Source organism: Sparus aurata, chromosome 13 (genome assembly GCF_900880675.1).
Source record: "Sparus aurata chromosome 13, fSpaAur1.1, whole genome shotgun sequence".
NCBI classification, from domain to species: Eukaryota; Metazoa; Chordata; class Actinopteri; order Spariformes; family Sparidae; genus Sparus; species Sparus aurata.
In genome coordinates, this window is record NC_044199.1 from 2,093,264 (window position 1) to 2,117,519 (window position 24,256).

The following is a 24,256-nucleotide window of genomic DNA, read 5'->3' on the forward strand; positions in this document are numbered from 1 at the left end:
ATGATAACATTAGCCTCCAAAATGCAAACACACACACACTGACACACACACACACACACACACACACTGACACACACACACACACACACACACACACACACACACACACACACACACACACAGTCTCTCTTACTTCATGGGTCTTCCTGCTGCAGCGAGGCTCATGGGACTCTAATCTAATTCAGAGTTGTTCAGTCATGTTTATTGAGGTGACGTTAATGCAACAGCGCTTCCGCTCGCTCTCCCTGCTCCACTCTCATCTCCCACAATCTTGCATCCAGTAGATGGCCTCATTGTGCCTCTGCCTGCATGCCTGCTGGCCACAAGTTCAGTTCAGGACAGTGAGGCACCTTAATTTTTTTAGCTCAGGTTTTTTTTTTGTTTTTTTTTAGAATTAATAGGCTATAATTGTTTTGTTGGTGTAGGTCAAGTCAAATAAAAGTGAAAGTAGGTTAAAGGAATGGCATCATTCTCATCAGGCCTACTGTAACAACATTAAAGTGATTTTTGATATTGGTGAATGAGAAAGTTACCAAAATCTGACTGCAACCAGGTGTCAGATTGCACAATTTCAGAAGCAAACAACAACAAATGCTAAAGGTTGGTGAGATGTGCTCTGTGCAGGGCGGATTTGGGTGGCTTTACCCTCCACAGCCTCCCTGGATAGATGGAGCAGTTGTGGCAAAGACCGTGGCGCACAGCAGCAGCAGCAGGCAGCAGCTGAGCGGAGAGAGAGGAGCGCGCATGAAAAACGGTCTTGGAGAGACCAGAGTCATTCCCATCACTCTCTGCCGGCCAGTCAGACCGCAGACAACATCACAGGGTGACTGAATGTTGCACAACGGAGGCTGACCCCGAAAAAGAAACGCATCAGGAGCGATAAAACACCTGAGGACCGTCGCAACAGGGGAGCGTGACTGACTTCTCCCCCATGGAGGAGAGCGCAGAGAGGGTGAGCTCCGTCTCCTTCACTTGGTACCAAGATACAAGTTGGATGTATGAAGGAGAGATGTAGATTTTTATTTACATTTTTTGGTGGACTGAATATTTCCTCGAATTAGATTTTTTTTTGGACGCAATTGTTTTCCAAGCCAACCCAAGTCGTCGCCGCGGCACCCGGAGCTGTCCACGCTGACAGAGCGGTGCGCACGCTGTCTGAACAACGAGAAACTAAAGCTTTTATTTTAAACATTTGCTCTGACAGGGATGATTTAGGTGGGTGGCCCAAATAACACATGAATGTCTTTTTGAAAGCCGAGCGCTCGTTTTGCTGCGTCCGCACAAATGCGCACGCAAACTGAACCAAACGGAGAAGAGAAAGAAGAGAAACGACCTCGCATCTGGAGTACAGCGACATGTCAGCACAACACACAGCATCTGTTGTTTTGATGTGCTTTCCCTCCGTGCGATGAAGTAGACATTCAAGATGTATCTCTGATATCAAAGTGGACCGTGGAGGACTTCTGAATGACGTTTTCAGCCTAAATTATTTTTTTGTTTTTTTGGCTCACCACTCAGGTGGAAATGTTGGCAGGAGGCTGTGCCATGCGCTGACAGGGAGCTGCGTTCAAAGACATCATAAATAAAAAATAAATAAATAAAAATAAAACACCTAGCAGCCAGGGCGGATCCGCGTCGATAGAGGCACCAATATAATCACACGGACACGCCTCGAGGATCATTAAACAAATCAGATAAATGCAGCGCGAAAACCATCGATAGGAGTTATTGATGAGGTGGTATATAAGGCTAATGATTGGCCAAGCCTCTGTTTACTCAGCTCGACAACAATACAGTGTGAAACTTTTGCCGAGAGCTTGACAGCAGAGGCACGCAGCAGAGAGCCCGGACTTTTATTTTTCGTGTCATTTTTACTGCTGCTCTTCATGACCACGGTGCTGACTGGAAGAGAAGAAAAATAACAATCAAACACTGCAAACAACGGCTGGAATATCCCTCCTCCTCCTCTCCCAACTAGAATGTCTGCTGCCTGTGCTGCAGGAATCCAAGAACCAGGCATTCTTCTGCTGCCACAGATCTTTTTGAAATATTTATAGCAGCTCTCGTGCAAGGATGGTGCTTGTGACAAGGAGCCTATGGATGACCCAGTCTGTGGGAGAGCTGGTGCCGAGACAGTTGACCTCCTCACCAGCCACGCCGTCCGCCTAAAACCCCTCCCCAGAGAGGCGCCGCTGCTGCAGGCTGGGGATGTGATGGGGTGACTGTTGACACCCCCGTCACCCACCCCCTCTCTCACTTTATTAGCAGTGTAATATAAACAATGGATCAGAATTTCTCAACGGTTCGAGATGGCAAGCAGCTGCTCCCGGAGAGAGACTCGTCCAAGCGCGTGCTGACGGGATGCTTCCTCTCCCTCCTCATCTTCACCACGCTGCTAGGCAACACGCTGGTGTGCGTCGCCGTCACCAAGTTCCGACACCTGAGGTCGAAGGTCACCAACTTCTTCGTCATCTCTCTGGCCATCTCCGACCTGCTGGTGGCGATCTTGGTCATGCCGTGGAAGGCGGCGACCGAGATCGTGGGGTTCTGGCCGTTTGGCGCGTTCTGCAACGTATGGGTGGCGTTCGACATCATGTGCTCCACCGCCTCCATCTTGAACCTGTGTGTGATCAGTGTCGATCGTTACTGGGCCATCTCGAGCCCGTTCCGCTATGAACGTAAGATGACCCCTAAAGTAGCCTGTCTGATGATCAGCGTGGCGTGGACCCTGTCCGTCCTCATCTCCTTCATCCCTGTTCAACTTAACTGGCACAAAGCTCAGGCCACAGGCTTCTCAGAGCTAAATGGAACGTACACCGGTGAGCTGCCCGATGACAACTGCGACTCCAGCCTTAACAGGACCTACGCCATCTCCTCCTCCCTTATCAGTTTCTACATACCCGTGGCGATCATGATCGTCACCTACACCCGGATCTACCGCATCGCCCAGAAGCAGATACGGAGAATATCTGCCCTGGAGCGGGCAGCAGAGAGTGCCAAAAACCGCCACAGCAGCATGGGGAATACATCGAACATGGAGAGCGAGAGCTCATTCAAAATGTCGTTCAAACGAGAAACCAAAGTCTTAAAGACGCTCTCGGTCATCATGGGAGTGTTTGTGTGCTGCTGGTTGCCCTTCTTCATCCTTAACTGCATGGTTCCGTTCTGCGAGCCGGACGGTGCACAGGACTTCCCCTGCTCCATCAGCTCCACCACCTTCGACGTGTTCGTCTGGTTTGGCTGGGCGAACTCCTCCCTCAACCCCATCATCTATGCCTTCAACGCCGACTTCCGCAAGGCCTTCTCCATCCTCCTGGGCTGCCACAAGCTCTGCCCGGGGAGCAACGCCATCGAGATCGTCAGTATAAACAACAACATGGGCGGCCCTACCTCGAACCCCAACTGTCAGTATCAGCCCAAGAGTCACATCCCAAAGGAGGGCAACCACTCAGCCAGCTACGTGATCCCCCACAGCATCCTGTGTCAGGAGGAGGAGCTGCAGAAGAAGGATGGATGTGGAGGGGAGGTCGAGGTGGGGATGGTAAACAATGCCCTGGAGAAACTCTCCCCAGCCATCTCTGGGAATTTAGACAGCGATACAGAGGTCACGCTGGAAAAGATCAATCCCATCACGCAGAACGGACAGCATAAAGCAGTGTCGTGTTGAGGAAAGGCGGATCAGATGTATGCATGAGGGGAAGGAAAGCTTTCACAGAGGGACAGCAAAGGAGCAAAAGAGACAGACGTCTTAAAGAAACATGCCTGACGGGGAAACAGTGAGCGGGATATACGGGACCTTAAGACTGTCGACACAAATCTACATGGAAAAACCTACAGAATGTTTAAAAGTAAAGGCACTTTATCCTGGATATAACTATCTGCAAAATACGTTCAGCATTTATTGATGAAATTGACACATTTGATGATAAATGTTGATAATGTGAATATTAAAGCAGAACACTAGCTACGTGCACATGTATACTTTTTTTTTACATTTACAAAGACGTATACATCTGCATTTGTATACTGTACAGTACCGACACGATCCTGCAAGGACTTCAACACGGTATATACAGTGAAGGAAGATGTAGTAACTATTAGCAAAATGTCTTGTAGGTAGGCGCTTTGTATGTGTTTCATGGGAGAGAGAACAATGTGGCTGTGTTGGTTTTCGGTGCAGTATAATAAGTTTATTGCAGTTAATTCTGTTCGGTACATTTTTTTTAACGACGGTTTAGTTGCTAAATCAAAAACAGCAGTGGTGATTTGTGTGAGGTGAAGCTGCTTTCCAACACCAAAGTCTTGTGATTCAAACTAAACAGGAAGGGGGGCAGACGATGGAGTTCAACATCGTAATCTGAGCTGGCGTAGAAATGTTTAATAATGTACGAACTCCCTTTTCCCTCGATACCACCTCCCATGTTCTCTTGCAGCATCTCCAGATTCTTATGAAACCTGAAATGTTCACAGGTCCGACTGATGTGAGTGTGTGTGAGAGAGAAAAGTCTACTTTCCTTCCCTCGTCCCCTCCTATGATCCGTCCTCAGCCGTGTCCTCCTGGGACAGATCAGACTGGCTCAGCTGAAGTTTCCTCCATTTATTCTCCTCGCTCCCTGTTTTCATCAGCTTTGTGTCCCCTCACCGCCGCTCCGGAGCAAACCCTCTCCAGGGCCCTGCGGTCTCCTCTCCTTTTTCTATTTCCCTGCTCTCATTTCCTCAGTCAGCAAAGTCCCCAAACACCCTTCCTCTCTCACGCTGTCCCTGTTTCTTCACCTCCTCTCTCCTCTCTCCTCTTCCTCAGTCAGCAGTGTCCTTCACTCCTGCACCAAACCTTCCTTTTATGTATTCTTTTGCGTCTCCTCCTCATGGTCTCCTTTGGCAGTCCTCCATTTTGAGTCTTACTCCAGTCTGCTTAAAGTGGCACTAATGAGTCTATTTTTGGCAAATGGTGTTAAAAACAGTCAATAACTAAAACAAAGGACGTAAATGTGTGAATTTAAACTCTGGCACTTGGACGGAGGAGGCAGAGAGGCAGCAGCAGAGTTCACTCAGCTATGACGCAAAGTGACACTTGGTGACCTTTTGCAAACTTGCAGATATCTGATTTTGTAAATTGCTCATGCTGGGAGCCGTGCTGTGCTGTAGTAGCGATGTGGGGCATGCGGTGTGACAGTCGGCTCTGTTTGTATCGGTGGAGTCCAAAGCCACACCAGCACGATGAGGATTACCTTTGAGATGTTAGACATATTTTAATTGCCTCTCCTCTCCCACTAATCTGTTTACACACATTAGCAGGAGGTCAGTCCTTGACAAAAGTGAGTTTTGAGCAAGTCACGCCTTACTAAAGCTGCAAGAAAATTAATCATTAACTATTTGAGCTTGTTTTCAATCAGAAATGTCAAATATTTTATTGGTTCCAGCTTGTTAAATGTAAGAATTTGCTGATTTGAAGAGTTTTGCCAGCTTTGGACTGCTAGTTGGACAAAAGAACCAATTTGAAGACGTCAGTCTGGAAATTGTGATTCTGTGTTTTCAGATTTTCAAAAGTTTATAGATTAAACAGTTAATCATGAGAATATTAAGCAGAATAATCAGTGATGACAATGTTGGTTTGTTGCTGCCTTAGTTGTTACCTTCAGATGCTCCTGAAACACAGATTTGCACTAAAACATTGTCCCAAATATTTTTTTTAACAATCCTCAGATTGGCCATGTTTGTGTCCCATTCTTTGCACTGACTTTTACACTGTAAACTTCCAGAGTTGACTTTACTTTGAAAATGTCAGGAAGCCGATTCCCCCAGAATTACAGAGTTAAATCGACTAATACACTGAAAGATGTGCGAGCTTAAAAGTTTTAACTCCTTAAAATCATTAGTCTACTTTACTTGGTAATGTTGAGGGAATCGGTTTGTCAGATTCAACGTGTTGGTTTACCAAATATAATTTCACCTCCATGTTTAAGTTCAACGACTAATATTTGATGATGGTTATTGTGATAACAGTAAATTCTGAGAAGTATTGTGGCAGTTGTGGAGTAAAGTCAGCTTAAATTGTAATACTTTAGTTTACTTGGTAATTCTGAGGTTCCTGGTTTTGTGGCTTTCTTAAAGTAGAGTCAACTTTTAAGATGTATAATGTGCTCAAGATAAATTGATTCAAGGTTTGCTCAGACAAACTAAGGCTGAGTGAACGTTATCGCTTCTGAATTCAACTCTTCATTTGTGGAAAACTGTTTTTAGCAAGTGACAAATTGTTGCTCTAAGTTTCAGTTTTATGTATTTATACACTGTAACATAAAACACGAGGACAAAGAACGTAAGACTATGAATGTAGGGAGTTGTTTTCTCTATCTGATTTAATTTAAAGCAGAATTCTTTATGTCAAAGATTTAAAGGTTGAATTAGATTAAAGGAGCAGTCTGTAGTTTCGGGAGAGAAAGATCTCTAAGCTAAAACAAATTGCAGACAAACTCTCGTTGTTCTCACAACTGAATAAACAAACTGACCTTAAAGGACAACACGTGTTCACACTGTTCTACTTTGTGTGTATGTGGCGGACCCTGCCACCTTTCTAGCTTCATCAGTGTTCTGGGACCTAATTTTCCTCTCAGCTTGTTTATTCAGTTATGGAAAGGATAAATATTCTGAGTTTGTGTTATTACCTCATTAATATTGTAAATATTGAAATCCTGACTACACAGAGCCCCTTTTAAACTGCGTATTTGTTCAGCATATAAGTCATTGCAGAGTCAGTGTGTGGCACACATGATTACGGAGCCAGACTCACTTAGCTCTGTAACCGCAGCCGACACGCCGCCGCTCTGTTGCGTCCTGTGTTGCCGGGGAAAGAAAGCTCAGCATCACGCCTTCTGAGATTGTGTGCTGGGCGTCCACCGTGTGCTGTGTGTGTGTCCACGAAGGCGTGAAACTGTTGCACATCAGAGAAAGGAAGAGCTGATCCGATAGAAAGCAATTGGTCTTGAACGAAGCATTTGATTTTCCTGCTCTGGAAAATCCAATGCTATCTAGATGGCAACAAAGGGGGGGAAAGCTTTTAGCTCAATATGTGGCTCGGCTTGTGACACAAAAGCCAACTCGCTGTCCTCTCTGCTGCCTCTGTGTCCTCGGCTCCTCCTGGCTGCTGCTCCATCAGTTTAAAATGGACATTGATGAGCTGGAGTTTTGATTTTTTTGTTGCATATTATGAATTAATCATATTTTCCAAGTGCTCAAATTCTATTTCCAAGTGCCAGGACACACCAGAACCTCCCTCTCTGCCTCTGAGTCCTCAACCATATCAGTTCACCCTCCCTTCTCTCTCTCTTCATCAGTTCCTCTTAATTTACTCCCTAATTATTCCCAAACACAAGCCGGCTCAAACATGCGATAAAACATGAACGGCACATAATTTTCCAGGATTGGACGTGGAAGGGAACTGCCTCGGGGGAAGATCCTCCGTGCCCACCCTCTACCCTCCTTTTCCTCCATCTCCCCCTCTTTTCTCTTGGCTGCCTCCGTCGACTCGATGAGCGTTCCTGATGTTAACACAGATTGAATTTATTATTAAACAGACAGGGCCTACTGTTCCCCTTCTGTGGTTTGAGTCAAAGCGATGAATCAAAGGCCCACCTGGCTGTTATTATTATTATTATTATTATTATTATTATTATTATTATTATATTTTGAGTATTGCCAAATCTTTGGCTGAATGTGGCTGTTCTGTAGCTGTGATTAAACCAGTGTTTTATAAGCTGAATTTTCGGGGGGTGTGGGTGCTTAAACTGTGTAGAGATTAATCTGCCATTTGTTGTGACATCATTGGCATTTACACGTTTACCAGATGTTTTTCCGTATATGCTGTACGTTCACATTTATAGAGACATACCTCCAGCCGAGAGATGAAACGATCTCTGCTGTATTGTGGCTCCATGTTAATCCCCCCCGAGCCCTCACCTTGTCAACTCAGTGAGTCATCTCTGCAGATGCCACTGCTTTGATTTTGGAGAAGGACGATGTCAGGCAACGGTCCCACGAGCAAAATGTTTTGTTTGATCCGGAGCATTTCCTCCAGGCTGCCCTACAAGTTGCTTTGGGGGAGCGTCGGTGACAGTACACAGACTCTCAATCAGTGTAGTAACATGACGTATGACGACTTAAGCAAATCTGACAGCGCAGAATCTCTCCTCCTCCTCCGACGACGCAGCAGACGTCGGGCCAAACAACACTCCCAGGCCCCGAGACTGTGGAGGCATTTTAACGTCCACGTTTCCAGCTTACTTAACGACGGAGCCCCTACCTCGAAATCGATTCAGTGACAAAGCTTCATGTAAAAAATAAAATGAAAATACAAAAAAAAAAAAAGTACAGTTTGCAGTATTTAGGGTTGGGGAATGCAGGGATAGAGTATTGTACAATGATGTTCAAAATGTAGTCGTGATGAACACAAGTGCTTTTTATCTTCAGAAATCCTTAATGTGTGTAGCAGACTTACATGCTGTATGTTTTCTCCAGTGTGGGATTATTATTTACAGTAAGATGCGACAGTCACTGACTATTTATATATTTATTTATTTACATGTTTCTGGTGTTCATTCATGAAAGTGATGTCAAAGATTATAACCCTCAGAATAATTACAGTATTTAGTTTACAGTTTGTACAAAAAAAAAACGTGCCCTTCTTGTAAAATAAACATGTATGTATTTTTTTTTCATCTGAGTTGTGTTTATTTGAGAGGTGGATGATGACGGCGGTGATGACGAGGGTGAGTGGCGGTGTGCCTTTGACACTGGGCGGCTATTGGAAGATCATGTCGCTGTCGCAGAGGATCGATGGAGATTGATTTTGAACAGTGACGCATATTTTTTTCCAGCTCCCTGAGCGCGATGTCCTCGCTGTGTTCCTGCCTTCGCCCCGCATTTACATAACCTGACAGCCACTTGACAGTTGACACGTCCTCTTCTTCTACTCTCTCGCTCGCCTCATTTGTTAGCTCAAATGTGGGGAAAAACAAAAGCATATGGACTCAAGTGCACACGCAGTTATAGACCCACTATAAGCACGGAAATAATACACATTTGTTAAGTTAAGCTGCACACGATTAAAGGAAAAACATGTGTAAGAGTTTTGGAAAAAGCCAGTGCTTGTCAAAAGTTCTTGAAAACGTTTTTCCGTCTCTTTGGACTAGCAATGTGTTTGAGGAGCACCATGTAGTTTTGGAGAGGAAATTCAAACACAGCATTTTAATGAGGTAATAATGCAAACAGAGAAATATTCATCTTTTGTCATAACTGAATAAATGAGCTGTTCTCAGAGGAAGATGATGTGAGGCTAGAAAGGTGGCAGGTTCAGTGTGAAACTGTGTTTTCCTTTAGGATCAATTTATTTATTCAGCCATGATAACAAAGAGTTTATTTAGTTTAAGCATAAAAAAATCAGTCAATGAACATCTTTCTCTTCTGATTAAGATTTCTTCCCCAGAACGACATAATGCACCTTTACATTTCAGAATTGGATTCAGCCCACAGCTACGAGGTCCCCCCTATATTTATCTCGCCTCTATAGAGACTGAAAATATGATCAATAATGTCTTTTAAGATCACTTGGTTGGAGCTTGTTTCATCAGCTTTCTTTTTTACCTGCAGGCAAAACATAAATCAGAATCAGCTCAGAAAGACATGACAAAGCCCTGAACTCCCAGCTGAACTGTCTGATTGGTTAGTTGCTTCAAAGTGTTGCTCTGCTGGATTCAGCAGGGTGAGAATGAACGGTGAGCAGATTAGAGTGGTGCTTAATCTCATTTCACACATCCGTGCATTTGCTTATACATTAAGTCAGGGTCAACACATCGAGAAGGGGAAGTGTACCTCGAGCGTGGTCTCACCTGTGAAATGTAATCTTTTGGCAGTCTACAGTGTGTGTCGATGAAGTCTGGAGAAAACATTCAGACGCCAAACTGCAGGGTCCCATCGGCCGACCGCTCTGTAGCTGCCAGTGATGCTTTAGCTAACATCTGTTTGATTTTGTCTCACACACACACACACACACACACACACACAGACGTTTTGGAGTAGTTTCAAAATTAAACTGGATCCACTCGGGGGAGCTTGTACAACTCAGGGTTGATATCAGTAGCTATTACTTGGAGGAGAGAAGACGAAGCAGTCTATAAATACAGTACATAAAGAACTGGATGGTGTATCAGATATCGGCGTGTTGCTTTTGTTCCGAGAACATCTTCACTTATGTTGCTACAGAACCATCAGTTCATTGCAACTCTCAAGTGAACTGTGAACTGGATAACTTATATTAAACAGGTATTAAAAACAGTTCTGCACTACAGCAGACAGCAACAACATGTTCAAAGCAGCCACATCATCCCGCAACAGCACGATGAAGAGGGAGAGAAATTCCCCCAGACTTCCTTATAAAATCAGTCAATTTTAAGAGGTGTTGTATTCAGGGAAACTATATAAACTTTGTGAAGCTTCCGATAAATTCTTTGGGCCTTCTTGTAAATTTGGCATATTGTTATATCCCCGTCTTAGGGAGCGCTGCAGCCCACTCAGCACTCCCAGCTTCCACATCCATGCATGATGTGGGTTAAAATAGATCCTTTCACAGCGTTTAACACGTGTTTGAAAGTGCAACTTGTCCCCTGTGCATATATTCCGGTCTTGTTCCCCAAAGTCATTAAACTTCCAATTTGTAAGAAAGAGAATTGTCTCACTCCAAACTTGTCAATATGACGACCTGTGAATCCCAAAGCATCTGTATGTGTGAGATGTAAATATTTCTACCAGCTTTAAACAGATTCTCCCTGTGCTAAATGTATTACTAATACTCGCTGCACAAGTTAATCCAGGGCTCTTAATTTGAAATCCCACCTAACTAAAAGCATATTCTAAATGATAAATAAATAAATGATGTTTTTCTCTCACGCAGCTGCTGAATAAACCCCGGTGGTATTTATTTAGAACATTTTTCAGTTTCAGATTGATTGCAGCTCCAAAGTTTTTTCCAGTTAAGTGTTTTCTTTTTGTTTAAGAAAAATCTTCCAAGTACACTTGTATTACACAACGCTTATTAACTCGTGTAAACTGGAGACTCTTGTAGAAGCAGCGATGCACCATCAGGGGAGGCAAACTAGGCACATTTTGCAATAACCACCATCACAAAGACACTAAACAGTGCATTGCTGCCACCCCAGAATCCCCCTCAGTGGGGCCCCTTCAAGGAGAGTGGCAAAAATCAGGAAAATGAGCAACTTCCCCCCAGAAAAATGTCTCAAAATGTGTCATCTGCAGTGATCACAAACCCTTAAAAGAGACAATGGATGATTTGCAATGACATCTATAGGAAACCTACCAATAAGGTATTATTTAGTTATTGACCTTGGATTTATTTTCTCTAGTCTTTAATACATATTGAAATGCTGGTTTGCGCGGCTCCCTGGGAATTGTCGCCCCCACGGACTGTGGATCACCGTATGTAAACATTCCCAAGTCACTGATCTGTTAAAATCAAGCCCATGAAAGGCAGTCGAAAAAAAAGGTCCTTGAGAAGTTCTCAGGCAGCACAACGATTACAACCACTCTTACTCATGCAAGTGTGGTTTCAAAGAGAGATTCCACTTAATGATAGTTTCATGACCCTACTGAAGTCTCTCACTGGGATTAAAAGCAGAGCTAGGGCACCATCGTTTAGCTTTCAAACACCAAGATGAATCTCTCTCTTAAACAGGAAGCACACTTTGCAGGGTAAAACAGTAACAGCTCTATAGATCTTCTAAAGAGGTTGGCAAGTCGTGCTTCCCATCAGGTTTAACTGGCTTCATTGTAAAGAGAAAGGAATTTAGCAAGCTCTGAACTCTTACATTTATTTTTGTTGGTCTGTATTTGATGTGCCGTTGAGAGGCTGCTGTAAAAGGGTCAAGACGAATTGAGCACTCTCAATAAATACATATCAAATACAAAAATAAAACATTATAAGTAATTATCTGGGAGAGACACAAAATTTTGAGTAGATAGCAGGGAACAATGAGGAACTAACTGCTTGTTAACCATGAGTTAATAAGTAACTAATGAGTAGTTAATGATTAGTTTACTAAGAAAATGAGTAAGGAACAAATCATTAACGAGTTGATAATTCATTCATCGTTAATAAGTACTTCTCTTCTCCTAATGGTGGGCCATGTTAAATAAATAAATGTAGATCACACCTGGATGTACTCTATTAACGAATCATTAGGTAATGATTAGTTCATGCCGATCATACCGATGACTCCTCACGAGTGGTTCCACGAGTCACCTTTTCCCTTTCGTACCTGATTTCTCCTTCAATCGTCTCTTAATTAACTAATCATTAGCTGGGCCTGCTCTATTGAACTGGATAAGGAGTAACTTATTTATCAATGGTTAAGTAGCAGTTAGTTCCTCATTTTTTCCTAATTTGCTCCATCGTAACTTCTCAGAATTTTGTGATGTAAAGTGTGTTTTGTTGATGTTTAACTGAGAATTGAATGCTTGAGGAAGTTTTGTGAAATAATTAGTTAATGATTTATTATCATAATTAATAATAACTGAATAATTACCACAATTAGATAACACTAAGCATCATATTTGACAGAAATTAGACTACTTCCTTAATCCCTGCATGTAATATAGCTGCAGCACCTAGCTCAAGATGAGACGTTAATTAGCATTAAGAAGTGAAACTCTTGCTGTAAAACATTAATTTGGACTGTTATGCTCTTTGCAAATTGGCCTTTTAGACCACTAATCCTGAGTATTCTGATGTTCTTGTCTGCTGTGTGAAAGTTTGGCCCAGACTTGCATACGTTCTTTGATCCTAGCTTCACAGGATTTGCAGATGATCATGTACGAGTGATGTTTTAAAGTCCCCTGTCAGAGAGTTAGAGGTTTAAAACCTGTGATGTATTTCTGCTGTTAATAATAATACATGTGTTTTTAAATACATTCCTGTGTGCTGGATGTAAAAGTCTTTTTGACGCGCTAAACTTGGCTGCTAATATGTGCTTATCTGTGTATAGTAATATAACCAGTTCATATTATAGTTTAGCCAACCCTCGTGCATGTACATGCTAATTAAAGCGATCCATGAGATGACATGGAAAAAATATGGTTTGAGAGAAAATAACAAGCGAAACAAAACAAAACAATGAGTCTTTCAAATGACAGTATTTCTGATAATTGGCACATCCCATACCAGCCCTGTATACTGAGAGAGAGAGTGAGAGAAGGGGGAGAGAGAGAGATAAGAGAGAGAGAGAGAGAGACAGAGAGAGAGAGAGAGAGAGAGAGAGAGAGAGACAGAGAGAGAGAGAAAAAGAGAGAGAGAGAGAGAGAGAGACAGGAGTGGGGTCACAGTGGAAATACAGTCAAGGTTAATGACAGTCTGCAGGCAGCAAAATGCAACATAGTGGTGTTCTCGTGTGTGTGTGTGTGTGTGTGTATGTGTGTGTGTGTGTGTGTGTGAACATGCATGCACACCACTGTAATGTGCTTATGTAACCACACCAGCACCCATTCAGCTCCTATACGCTCATTCCCAACTTCACAGAAGCAGCAGGCAGCATCCTTTCCCAAAAATCCACAGCCCTCCATGTTTGAGATGGACCTGATGGCTTTGTTCTAAACTGAGATAATATACATATAATATAGCAATGTAGCAGAGAAATGTAAATTCTAAACAGAGTAGAAAGATCTGGTTTCTACCCTCACAGTAACAAGTCACATCATCAACGTATGAAATCAATTACTTCAAATTAATACAGTCAGGTTATTTTATTACAGGCTGGTGTTGCTTTGTTGTTTAACGGAAAATTGTGATGTGAAATAATTAAATAAACTCATAACCATGTCGGCTACTTTTATGCTGATGTCTTCATAACTACGTCCTCACCTGAAACCCTGAAGATGCCCTTGTTTCCTCATCAGCCTGCTCCACATGGGGTGTCTAGACTGAAATTAAATCACATTTTGATGCATCTTCCCACTTAATGATAACTGCTGCTTGTAAGAAACCCAACTGCTAGCCTACAGATGACAGAGGTTAAACAACATCTGTGCAGTGCAGGTAAAAGAGGAAAAGCAGGAAGTAATCTTAAAGACTACATTTTGCAAATTTGCTTGACATACACTGTACAGTCCAGGTTGTTTGCTGCTGTCGGCACACAGGCCAGCTGTCGCATCGCAGCTCAGTTGAAGAATAAAATGTGGTAGTTAACGTCTCTTCAAACAACTAATATCTTTAAATCTGTACATGTCATACAAACCATATCGACATATATACAATCACAATCGCAAGCAAGAAGGCTGCCAAGCCAGTGACCACAGTTCGATGCTGTGTTTCAACATTTGAAATATGCGTTTTTAATGAGACCTTGGACAATCGCCAGGCGTGTTTGTGGCGACCCAAGTAGGTATTTTAAGCCAAAACTGTATCTTTTCCTAAGCCTAAGATCATAAGCACAGTGCTGCCACAACAAAACATTTCAAATTGAACCTACGCAACAACAAGCAGCATATCTGTGGTTTGCAAATAGAGACAAATATTGCCAACATTTATTCTTGCACTGGGTTACACCTCCTGTATTTCTAAAACATGTCACACTCCCAATTTGTCAAAAACTGACGCTTTACAAAAACAATTCCAAGAACACTGGTAGGACACGTCCCCACTGTCCATATGCACACCTACACCTTGCTTTGGTTAGCGTTAGCAGCAGGCTAACAACTAAACGCTGAAGTAATTACTTTCTGTCCTTCTCCCTTCAGCGTGCTCTGTCTTGTAGTTCTGACACTTCTTTGGATGTTCTGTCAGTCGTCCTTCATTGCTATTTGCTCAGACACGCTGCTGCATGCAGCGCAAATTAAACAGTGAAGGTTATCAGGTCTTGTGCAATCTATGGGCCGTTGGGTTTAATACAGTTTGATATGTGACATACTTCATGTTTGGGCTCAACACAACTGATCTGAAATCCTCTCACACGTCCTTTAACTTTGCCACATTTGTCTCTCAGAGTTCCCTCTGAGATCCCTCAGAGATGCCCAGGACCCTCTGAACTGCTGATGGTGATTATGCTAAAGATTCATGACGTTTCTAACAGCCTTGTCTACCAGCTGTCGCCCGTGGGACCCGGGTTTGATTCTGTTCATCTTATTGCATCTTTTCATTTAATTCAATGCAGCCGAGCATCCGTTTAAAGGAACGTGTCCTTGAGCTGCGTCTTTACCTCCGTCTCTGCCAGCAAATTCTCAGAGGCCTTTTTGACAGCAACTTCCAACATTACTTAAGTGCCTGTGCTGAACACTGAGGGGCTGAGGCTCTTGATCACTTTTATAGCGTCTGTTTGACTCTTCTGCTCCCTTGAGGAATAGAAAAAAGAAAAGGATGGAAGATATATTGCCCTGCTATGGTTAGATGACACCATAACAGTGCTGTAAAAGTTGTAACGTTGAAATATCATGAAGTCTCGAGAATCTGAGAGTGACTCTGACCTTATTTTGAGGAGTCACAATCAATTGGTTTACATGAATCACTTCAATATTATTGATTCAGATACTAGCTGTGTGTGAACATCTGACAGGACCCTGTGGGGCTCTGATCAGCTGCTTTGAAGCCAGTAGTGTCTCACTGAAGACATGTTTGTGCAGAGGTTTTGTACAAGTTGTTGAAATCACACTGCACACATTTTACCACCAATGACCCGCCTCGTTACCGCCTGTTTTTCCTGCAGTTATTCAAACTCACCTTTATCCGAAGTTTCAAGAAGTTGACCGTGGTTTGATTCAGCAGAACTGGCATGACACGTGCAGCTGGCAAGATTCAGCTTTTGTTGGACTCTTTTTTTTTTAAGACAATTGCAACAATAACACATTCTGTCATTATCCTCGTTGTGCCAAACACACTCTGTCACGGTAACCAAACAAAAATAGCTCACAGTTGTTCTCACGCAGATTTTAACACCCACTCACCTGACTCTGGGAAATTAAAGTCCTGGGGTTCTTCTACACATCCCCATAGGAGAACCATGCTTGGTTCCTGTTACCTTTTCCATAAATGCTTTTCCACTGGGAACCCTAAAACCAAACTGGAAACTGACACAACCTTAAACAATATATTTGAAAACATGGATAATAGAGGGTGATAATTTTTTAACAGTCATGTTTTGAACAGTCTTTAAGAACTCTTTCTTCCAAAAATGGTTCTTTGGATGAGAATGATTCTTAATGGAATCTCTGGACCGTGTTCCAATATCCATACTTCCCGTACTTACTATACTTAGTTTGAGTACTTAGGGTGTTCCGATAACGATCGCGGCAAAAAGAAGTGTACCTAAAGGACCCGGATGTTGCCCTCATAACGGCAAAAACGTTGAGTGTGCAACGATGTGCACTTTACGCACTCGATGGCTGCCATCTTGTCTACGTAGCGGAAGAAGCGGAGCCAGGCAGAGGCGCTCAGCTCAGAATCTTTTTTTTAAGTGGCTACCGAGACGACAGCGCCTGCAGCGGAGCCATGTTGCAGGATTGTAGGATTGTAATTGTTAAAAAGTAAAGTCGTAGATGTGTTTTGTTCACCGTTCAAAGTGGGATGTTTTTGGCGGATGATGAGCTGCGGCAGCTGTCGCGATCGTAATTTCCGGTAAGTGCACCACGGAGTATTAGATTTGGAACAACACTCACTGGCTGAAATCTGCGTACTTAGCAAGTGCGGATAGTGGACTACGTTTAAGTGTACTCATGGAAGTATGAATATTGGAACACAGCACAGGTCTATCAAAGAACACTTAAAACAGGGCTGCAAAGTTTGAGAAAATGACAAGAGTGAGACTTTAGCCATGCGATGTGTACGGCAAAAAAAATGTGGCCTTTTTTAACATCGATTTATTCCTTAAGACTGATGTCTCCACCTCCATGCCAGCGGCTCTCCCTGCACTGTGGCCTCCTAATGCTAGCCTTAATTAACCAGAAATTAGAAATGACAATTGTGACAAGAATTTTGACAAAATACATTTATCAGGGTTCTAGCAGTTTTCACTAAGTCAAATTAAGACCTTCACGACGCATTACCAAAAAAATTTAAAATCAAATAAATTCTGAAAGAATCATTTTATTACAATGAGTTCAGTAACATAAACAGGCAAAAATCAAACTTGCCTTCAAATAGAGTATATTTAATTTCATGTTAATTAAAAAGCGCACTGCAACTTACAAATGCAAGAAAAAGAAGCACACACTCACCCGCGCTCTCTCTCTCTCACACACAGGAGAACGTCAAGTGGGTTTTTAATGTCGGCGCTGTTGCGTGTGAAAGATAGAGACGCCAAGATCCGCCTCACGTTGCTTCTGATTGGTTTATATTGCGTGGTGCGTGGTTGGTTAGATTTAGGCACAAAGGATTTATGGATTGGTCTGGGATTGGTTATCTCGGTGAGTCAATCAGAGTTACTCGAACTACGGCAATCCGCAAGGACCAAAGTTTATTATCATAAAAAAATAAATATAGAGTATTGAATGGGGAAATATAAGCGTGAGAAATGTCAAGTGTGGCGTGTGGTGTGAGAATGGGTCAAATTGCGTGACTGTCACACTCAAAGCGTGACACTTGGCAGCTCTGCTTAAAAACTGATTTTTTTAAAAAGGGTTCTTCCAAAGCAAATGGTTCTGGTTAGAACCGAGCCCCTTATTTCCAAGAGTGTATGTGAGTTGGAGTCTGAAAATTTTCTTTATTCTTGTTCCAAGAACTGTGTCAGTGCCAGTGCATTTAGTGCACTTAATCACATTTTATGGCCCAAATACTAACTGTTAACCTCTCCTCTCCTCTCCTCTCCCTGCAAACAAACCCTTTACTTCCATTCACATCCTCCTCATCCTTCATCCCAAACTCCCCTCCTCTTCCTCCTTCACCATCTCCCCGAGCAGAGCAGTGACCTACACTCCTTCGAGTGTGAAGTGCTTCATCTCATCAAGAAATGGATCAGGCTGGGCAGCTTTTATAGCTTCAAGTAAGACTGCTTCATCCGAGTCATAAAAAGTTTAATAAAAACAGACACTCTTTGAATAAATAGACTGATTCCTGTCAATAAGCCACGCTGAAAGAATACGTTCTACAGGGGCAGGTGGGTTCTTGTTGCATTTCTGGATTAGCAGAAAAAGACAGAGTTAAACATCTCAATAAAAAGTTTTATTCCCCTAAAGGAGAAAAACAACATTTTATAGTTTGAATGGCGGCTGCCCGACGATAAGGACAAAACAAAGACTTTAAGTTTTCCAGCGCCTGGAGGACTGAGGGCTGAAGGAAACACGGCAAACTCTGTTTTAAGAAGCGAAGTTTCTTAAATGTTTTATTCATGCACACACTCTGGTGCCTCTCTCTGCCATGTCCAGGTTGTGCACTCGCTCTAACATTGGTATGCCCAGTGAGTCCAGGCTGTTTCCGATCCTCATTATCATACTGTCGTTATAATGACGTATGGTCTTTCAGGTCACAGCAGCTCGCTGTTCTACCAGCCTTTGTTCTGGTGGAATATTTTAAGGCATTGTCGCCCAAAAAATAACATTCGGCCTCGACATTTGAAGTGTGTGAGTGAGTGAGTGAGTGTGTCATTCCTCTTTGCACCTCTTTGTAAAACCATAAAACTGCCCAATAAGTCACTGTGAAATTCAAAGTTCAAGCGAGTGACCACAGTTTGAGACTACGTTTCAACATTTGTAAGCCATGTTCGTGTCGACTGGGTGTTTTTAACCATGGAAGCATTTAAAAAGTGGGAGGGACATTTTTCACAGAGGTTTGGGGATTCTCCAAGTTGTTCCTTCTTCATTTCATTTCCCTTCCTTTTCCGTTTGCCTTCTTCCTTCACAGTTTCCTCTCTTTGTCTCACTCATCTTAACTCAGCTGCCTGGCATCTTGACAAAACCAGGTTTTTTTTAAGCCATATCGTGATCTTTTCTTGACTCGAGCCAGGTGTTTTTTTGTGCCTAAACCTAACCAGACCGCAAGCACAGCAATGTAACAACATAAAATCTAAAGTTGACGCTAAAGAAACATAAAGTTGAAACATTTATTCTGACAATTAGGTTGGGATTAAAGCAACACATGAGTCGGTGGACTAAATAACACGAGTCCCAAGCTGCAGTCTCCCGACATATCCAGCCGGAAAATCACTGGTGAGACTTAGAGATAAAATCTTTCCACATCAAACGAAGCTTCTATTAATAACAGATTATATGTGGTTGTCAGCTTTAGTCCTATTTCAGATCAAAATGAATTGTAAGTGCATTTTATACATGTGGCAACTGAGCTGAGACAGGCTCAGACATCCTCCCGCCGAGCGCTCTGTCAGGACCTCATACTCATGTGTGATGAAGTCTCCTCTGATTGAATTAAAGATGAGGTCCGTCTCACTCTTTCCTTCTCAGTTAGTTAATGTGTATTAACATAGCGAGAACCCCAAAACTCTCTGTACACAAGTATGTGACTGGTTACGACATCAGCTTCAACGCGCTGGAGACGTACAGGTGCGTTCGTATCCGCCTCCTGTTGTCTGCACAGGTTGTGTTACAGTTTTGTGCAGCTGCTGCGTTTATCTTCTCCTGACGGCTGCCATGTTTCCTGCATTCTGCGTTCTGTGCTGCTCTCACGGCACCTGTCTCCTCTTTGCCTCCATTCATTGTAACGTAATGATTTATGCCCAAACCTCCTGAGGCTCACCCGGCGTGTCCTACTTTAGACCGAGCAAAGATTTTAGAGGGAATTAAATAATAATTCACTGCAGTTATTACTCCTTCACATAAATTGCTCTCCTGACCAGCCTTTCCCCTCGTTCCCCACCTTAGACATAATATTACATACCTGGTGTCGCCCTGAGATTACAGACTGTGAATTAAAAATATCTCACTGAGATGTTTCAATCAGGTTGGTAATAAATCATCCTGACTATTCATTATTCTGTGGTATGCAACCAATATTTTAGACCGCACTGTAAAGAAATAATTGGAAAAAGCAGCAATATCCTGTCAGCAGGTTGTGTCAGAATATACCGTCAAATATCGTGTGACGGTCTTGGGAGCGTTGGAATGTAACCACAGAATCAATACTTATTATTCATGTTGTCACTAATTTTATCTCCGTTAATAAACACAATTATAGTGTTGATCTTAATAAAAAAAAACTATGCGAAAGTCTTTTTATGTTGAAAAAAATATGGAAATAAGGATAACATTTTGTGGTTCTTCAGTTACAAGTTGTCATGTTATGTTACATCAGACATGTAAATTCACACTCTATTTCTGTAATCTTAACCTGAACCCTCACATTTCACTCTCCCATCCCCCCATAAAGATTCAGTAAAGTTAAATTAATTTATTTAACTTGCATTTGGGCGGATTTAGAAGTGCAGTCGGCCATTTACAGGTAATTATTCAGATAAACATCTGCAGTCCTCGGCAGCGGCAGCAGGGATATCTGCCGTCTCCAGTCTTCCAGAGATTTCACTCACAGCAGCTTCATACCATTATTAATTCAAAACTTAACACACGCGGGGATCTAATGATAGTTTACCGTCATGTTTTAAACTAAATCTCCAAACCCCTCCGCTGCATAACCAAAATAGATTCTGTCTCTGTTCTGCCTTTTCTTTTATAGATGCAGCGTTAATTTGCTGCACGCGATTTCAGCCTCCTCTAAAAGGTACATTTAAAATCACCTACCGATGAAACGGTGCTTGTATATTAATGTTGTACATTAAAATGAGATATTCTGTATGTTGGTTCATTAAACCAGGAAACTGTCTTAGAAAAACAGGTGAAGAATTTGTGTCATTCCAAATGTTTGTTTTGTTTGGTTTGTTAATAAAACGCTGCTAATTAGAAATAATAAAAACTGACCCAGTCAACTCCTTGTCTTGGACATCAGTAGTCCATAGATGGAGTTTTTCCTCTCGTCCTCAGCTTGTTGTTATCGATGCCTTGAGCCAAGGTCACCGAGCACATCCTCAACTCATCCGCCTCGCTTGAATTTTTCAACATATTCCTATCACAGTTTTCATCAGTAAATCCAGAGAAAATTGCTTTTTTTTCTTCAATGAATAAGGACTTCAAATCCCACTTTCTGTCTGTTGACTGAACACTCTGTGTTCCGTGCATTGGGATTAAATCAGTTTCAGACAGTGTAGTGCAGATGGTATTTACAGCAGGTAGCTCCTGTAAAGGCAGCAACGTGTCAGCTCAACAGTTACTGAGGCAGAAATGTTTTAAAGAAAAGTTAAAGGCTGAAAAAAAGGTGAATTTACGAATGCAACCTCTTTCCGGAGACCGTGACGAAGGTCTAATAAGTATAAATAATCTTAATTAGATCAAATAATTGAGGCTTGTTTATACTCTTACTATATTGATGTTGCTTAACTAACTGCTGGCCCACAGGGAACACTTCTGCTGTTCCAGATGGCCGGTCCGGTCCTGCTGATTGGGTAATTATACGTTGATATGCCGCCAGTCATGACCAATTCAATGACTAATTTATCACTTAAGAAATTCAACAAATCACAAAAATAAAAGTACCCACTGTCTCTTAACCTTGGAGGAGCAGGAACAGCGTGTCCTGTTTTGTGCAGGACCAGAACCAGGACCAGGACCACGTCCCCCTGAGACCACCAGTTCATTTAGTCCAGTGTGGTGGACATGAGTCAAGGACCGGTGATGAAACCTGCTTGAGTTCTGCTGCAGTGTGAAGAGGACACTCGGGGATCTCCATACTCCAGGAGACAGATCACTGAGTGAAGCAGCAAACTTTTTGTTTAGAAAGCTCGAGGAGAGTCGGACATTTACCTGTCAGGAGGTGGGAAGGAAGAGTAGAACAGAATCAGAATATCCTGTTGTGGATTTAACTTTGACAGTCAGTTGACCCAGAGGAATACACTGCAGCCGTGTTGCTGCCGTGTCACGGCTGTCTGCTCAGCTGATCTACTGGACTGATTTAAGTATGTTAGAATCATTTACACCCCCAATAATGATAATAATTCTTAATTCTTTCTTTCTTTTGAAATACTGTTTTTTTATTTCCACTGGACGTGCCTGTTCTTACGTGTTTTTTTAAATTATTTTTTATGTGTTGTTTCTACTTTTTTTTTTTTTAACTATTTATCAAGCTCTATTTGCACTGAAATAACTGCACTTAAGTTCGTTGTTCTTGTTACCATGACAATAAAGAATTCAATTCAATTCAATGCGATAATAATAATAATGGAATTCCCCTTTAAGGAAACATACTGAAATAGGCAGCGTTATCATAGCGAGCTTATACATTCTGGTGCAAAGCCTCACAACACCAGCGTGCTGATAGCAGGGGATTGTAAATGAAGCACTCTGCAGTTTTAATTGGTTTCTTTAGATGCGGCCATCCAAGACCAGTCCCTCGACTTGCTGCTGCTGAATACAAAGAATATTTTTTTTTCTTTATTGATATGATAAATATTCACGTCCTTAAAAAAATCTCAGCACAGACGATGCTTAATTACAGTAGTCACAATTTGTATCATTGCAAGAATAAATCTCCGAGAGCATCTATTGTGTCAGAGTTCTCTCTGACTCAGCAGAGAGGAAATGAAACGAGGCTCATGTTCAACCAGACCACAGCCAAAGGTTTTGTTCTTTGAAACGTGTTCCTCTGTGCTTCTAGCACACGTCAAAACATATTTAATACTTTTCATCCTCTCGTTTTAAAGGAGCACTGGCAATTTGTTTCATGGGAGTCTCATTTAAGAAAAGTTTTTTTTTTTTTTACTTTTTAAAATAACGCACAAGTTAGAAAAAAAAAACTTTTTTTTTTTTGGTTTGAACGGTGGTTCCAGGTCCTGTCTGCAGAATCAGACGGCCATTTATTGAAGTGTTGCCTGAGAGAGGAAAGGTTATGATCCAGGTATCAATCAATTTAAAGCGAAACTCTCGCCAAAAAGCAACCAAGGCTTTATTTGTGATTGAATATGAGTCAAACCTTCGTGTGAAAGCATAATTACGACGAAAGAGGCACTTTTAAGATTTACCGTAGTTTCGGTTTTGGGCACGTTAATTTTGAACGGGAGTGCATGGGGCAGGACATGCTAGCATCAAAATCGCTATTTTTAGAACACTAAGAAGTCTCGACACAACATGAAACTTTGCTCGTAGCATCACCAGGGTCTCTACTCATGAACAAGAGCATTGAGAACATTGTTTGTGTACACAGAGTTTATGAAAAAGAAGGTTTTTGAACTACTCAAGTTAGCTGCTGCATCTCCTGCGTGTCGCCGTCATGGCAGACAAAAAGTGTTGATCCCCGAGTGCGACCTGACAGGCAGGAGAGTAATGGTGAACCGCTCCTCAAGCGTGCCTTCTCAATGCTCGTGTTCATGAGTAGAGACCCTGGTGATGCTACGAGCAAAGTTTCATGTTGTGTCGAACCTTCTTACTGTTTTAAAAATAGCGATTTTGATGCTAGCATGCCTGCCCCATGCTCTCCCGTTCAAAATGAACGTGCCCAAAACCGAAACTACGGTAAATCTTAAAAGTGCCTCTTTCGTCGTAATTATGCTTTTACACGAAGGTTTGACTCATATTCAATCCCAAATAAAGCCTTGGTTGCTTTTTGGCGAGAGTTTCGCTTTAACATCAACCCTGTTGTGTTGCTTGTCCCATTTCTCGTTCTCAAGTAAAAATGTTTACAGTTAACTTTTCTGCAAACCACTGATACTTTCATATTTGTCGGTGTTATTCGTGTAACGTGATGTCACATCACATGTTTATGACCTGACTTTATATCAGGGATTGGAGGGGACGGTGGAAGTTAGGTGAGAACGCTGCGAAGCCAGTGACCGCGTTTCAGGACTGAGTTTCAACATGTGTAAGCACGACACAACTAATTATTTTTAAGGAGTTTCAGCTGTGTTTTTAATGACGGACATCTGATAACTTTGAAGAAAAGTCGGCACATCTCAAGCTGCGTTTGTGGTGAGCAAGACGGATACTTCAGGTCAAAACCAGATCGTTTCCCAACTCTAACAAGTAGGTTTTTTTATTCTTTTTTATTTTTTTATGACGGTGGTGTTGAGACTGTGGGGTGCACAGAATACTAATTCCAACATCGTGTTGATTTAATAATGTTAAATACAGATAGCTCCTTCTGTGCACGCAACATTAATGAAAGCAGAATCATTACCGTGTGGATGATGCTTTAAATCCACAATGATTCTGGAGGACG

At 42.2% G+C, this 24,256-nt stretch overlaps 1 protein-coding gene across 1 annotated transcript; it reads left to right on the forward strand.

Annotated features, from left to right (window-relative positions):
- The first annotated feature begins 636 nt into the window (after nucleotides 1–636).
- drd1b (dopamine receptor D1b) lies at nucleotides 637–8,711 on the forward strand. The gene has a single exon (XM_030438688.1). The coding sequence runs from the start codon at nucleotides 2,282–2,284 to the stop codon at nucleotides 3,665–3,667; it is 1,386 nt and encodes a 461-aa protein (XP_030294548.1). The 5' UTR covers nucleotides 637–2,281; the 3' UTR covers nucleotides 3,668–8,711.
- The last annotated feature ends 15,545 nt before the right edge of the window (nucleotides 8,712–24,256 follow it).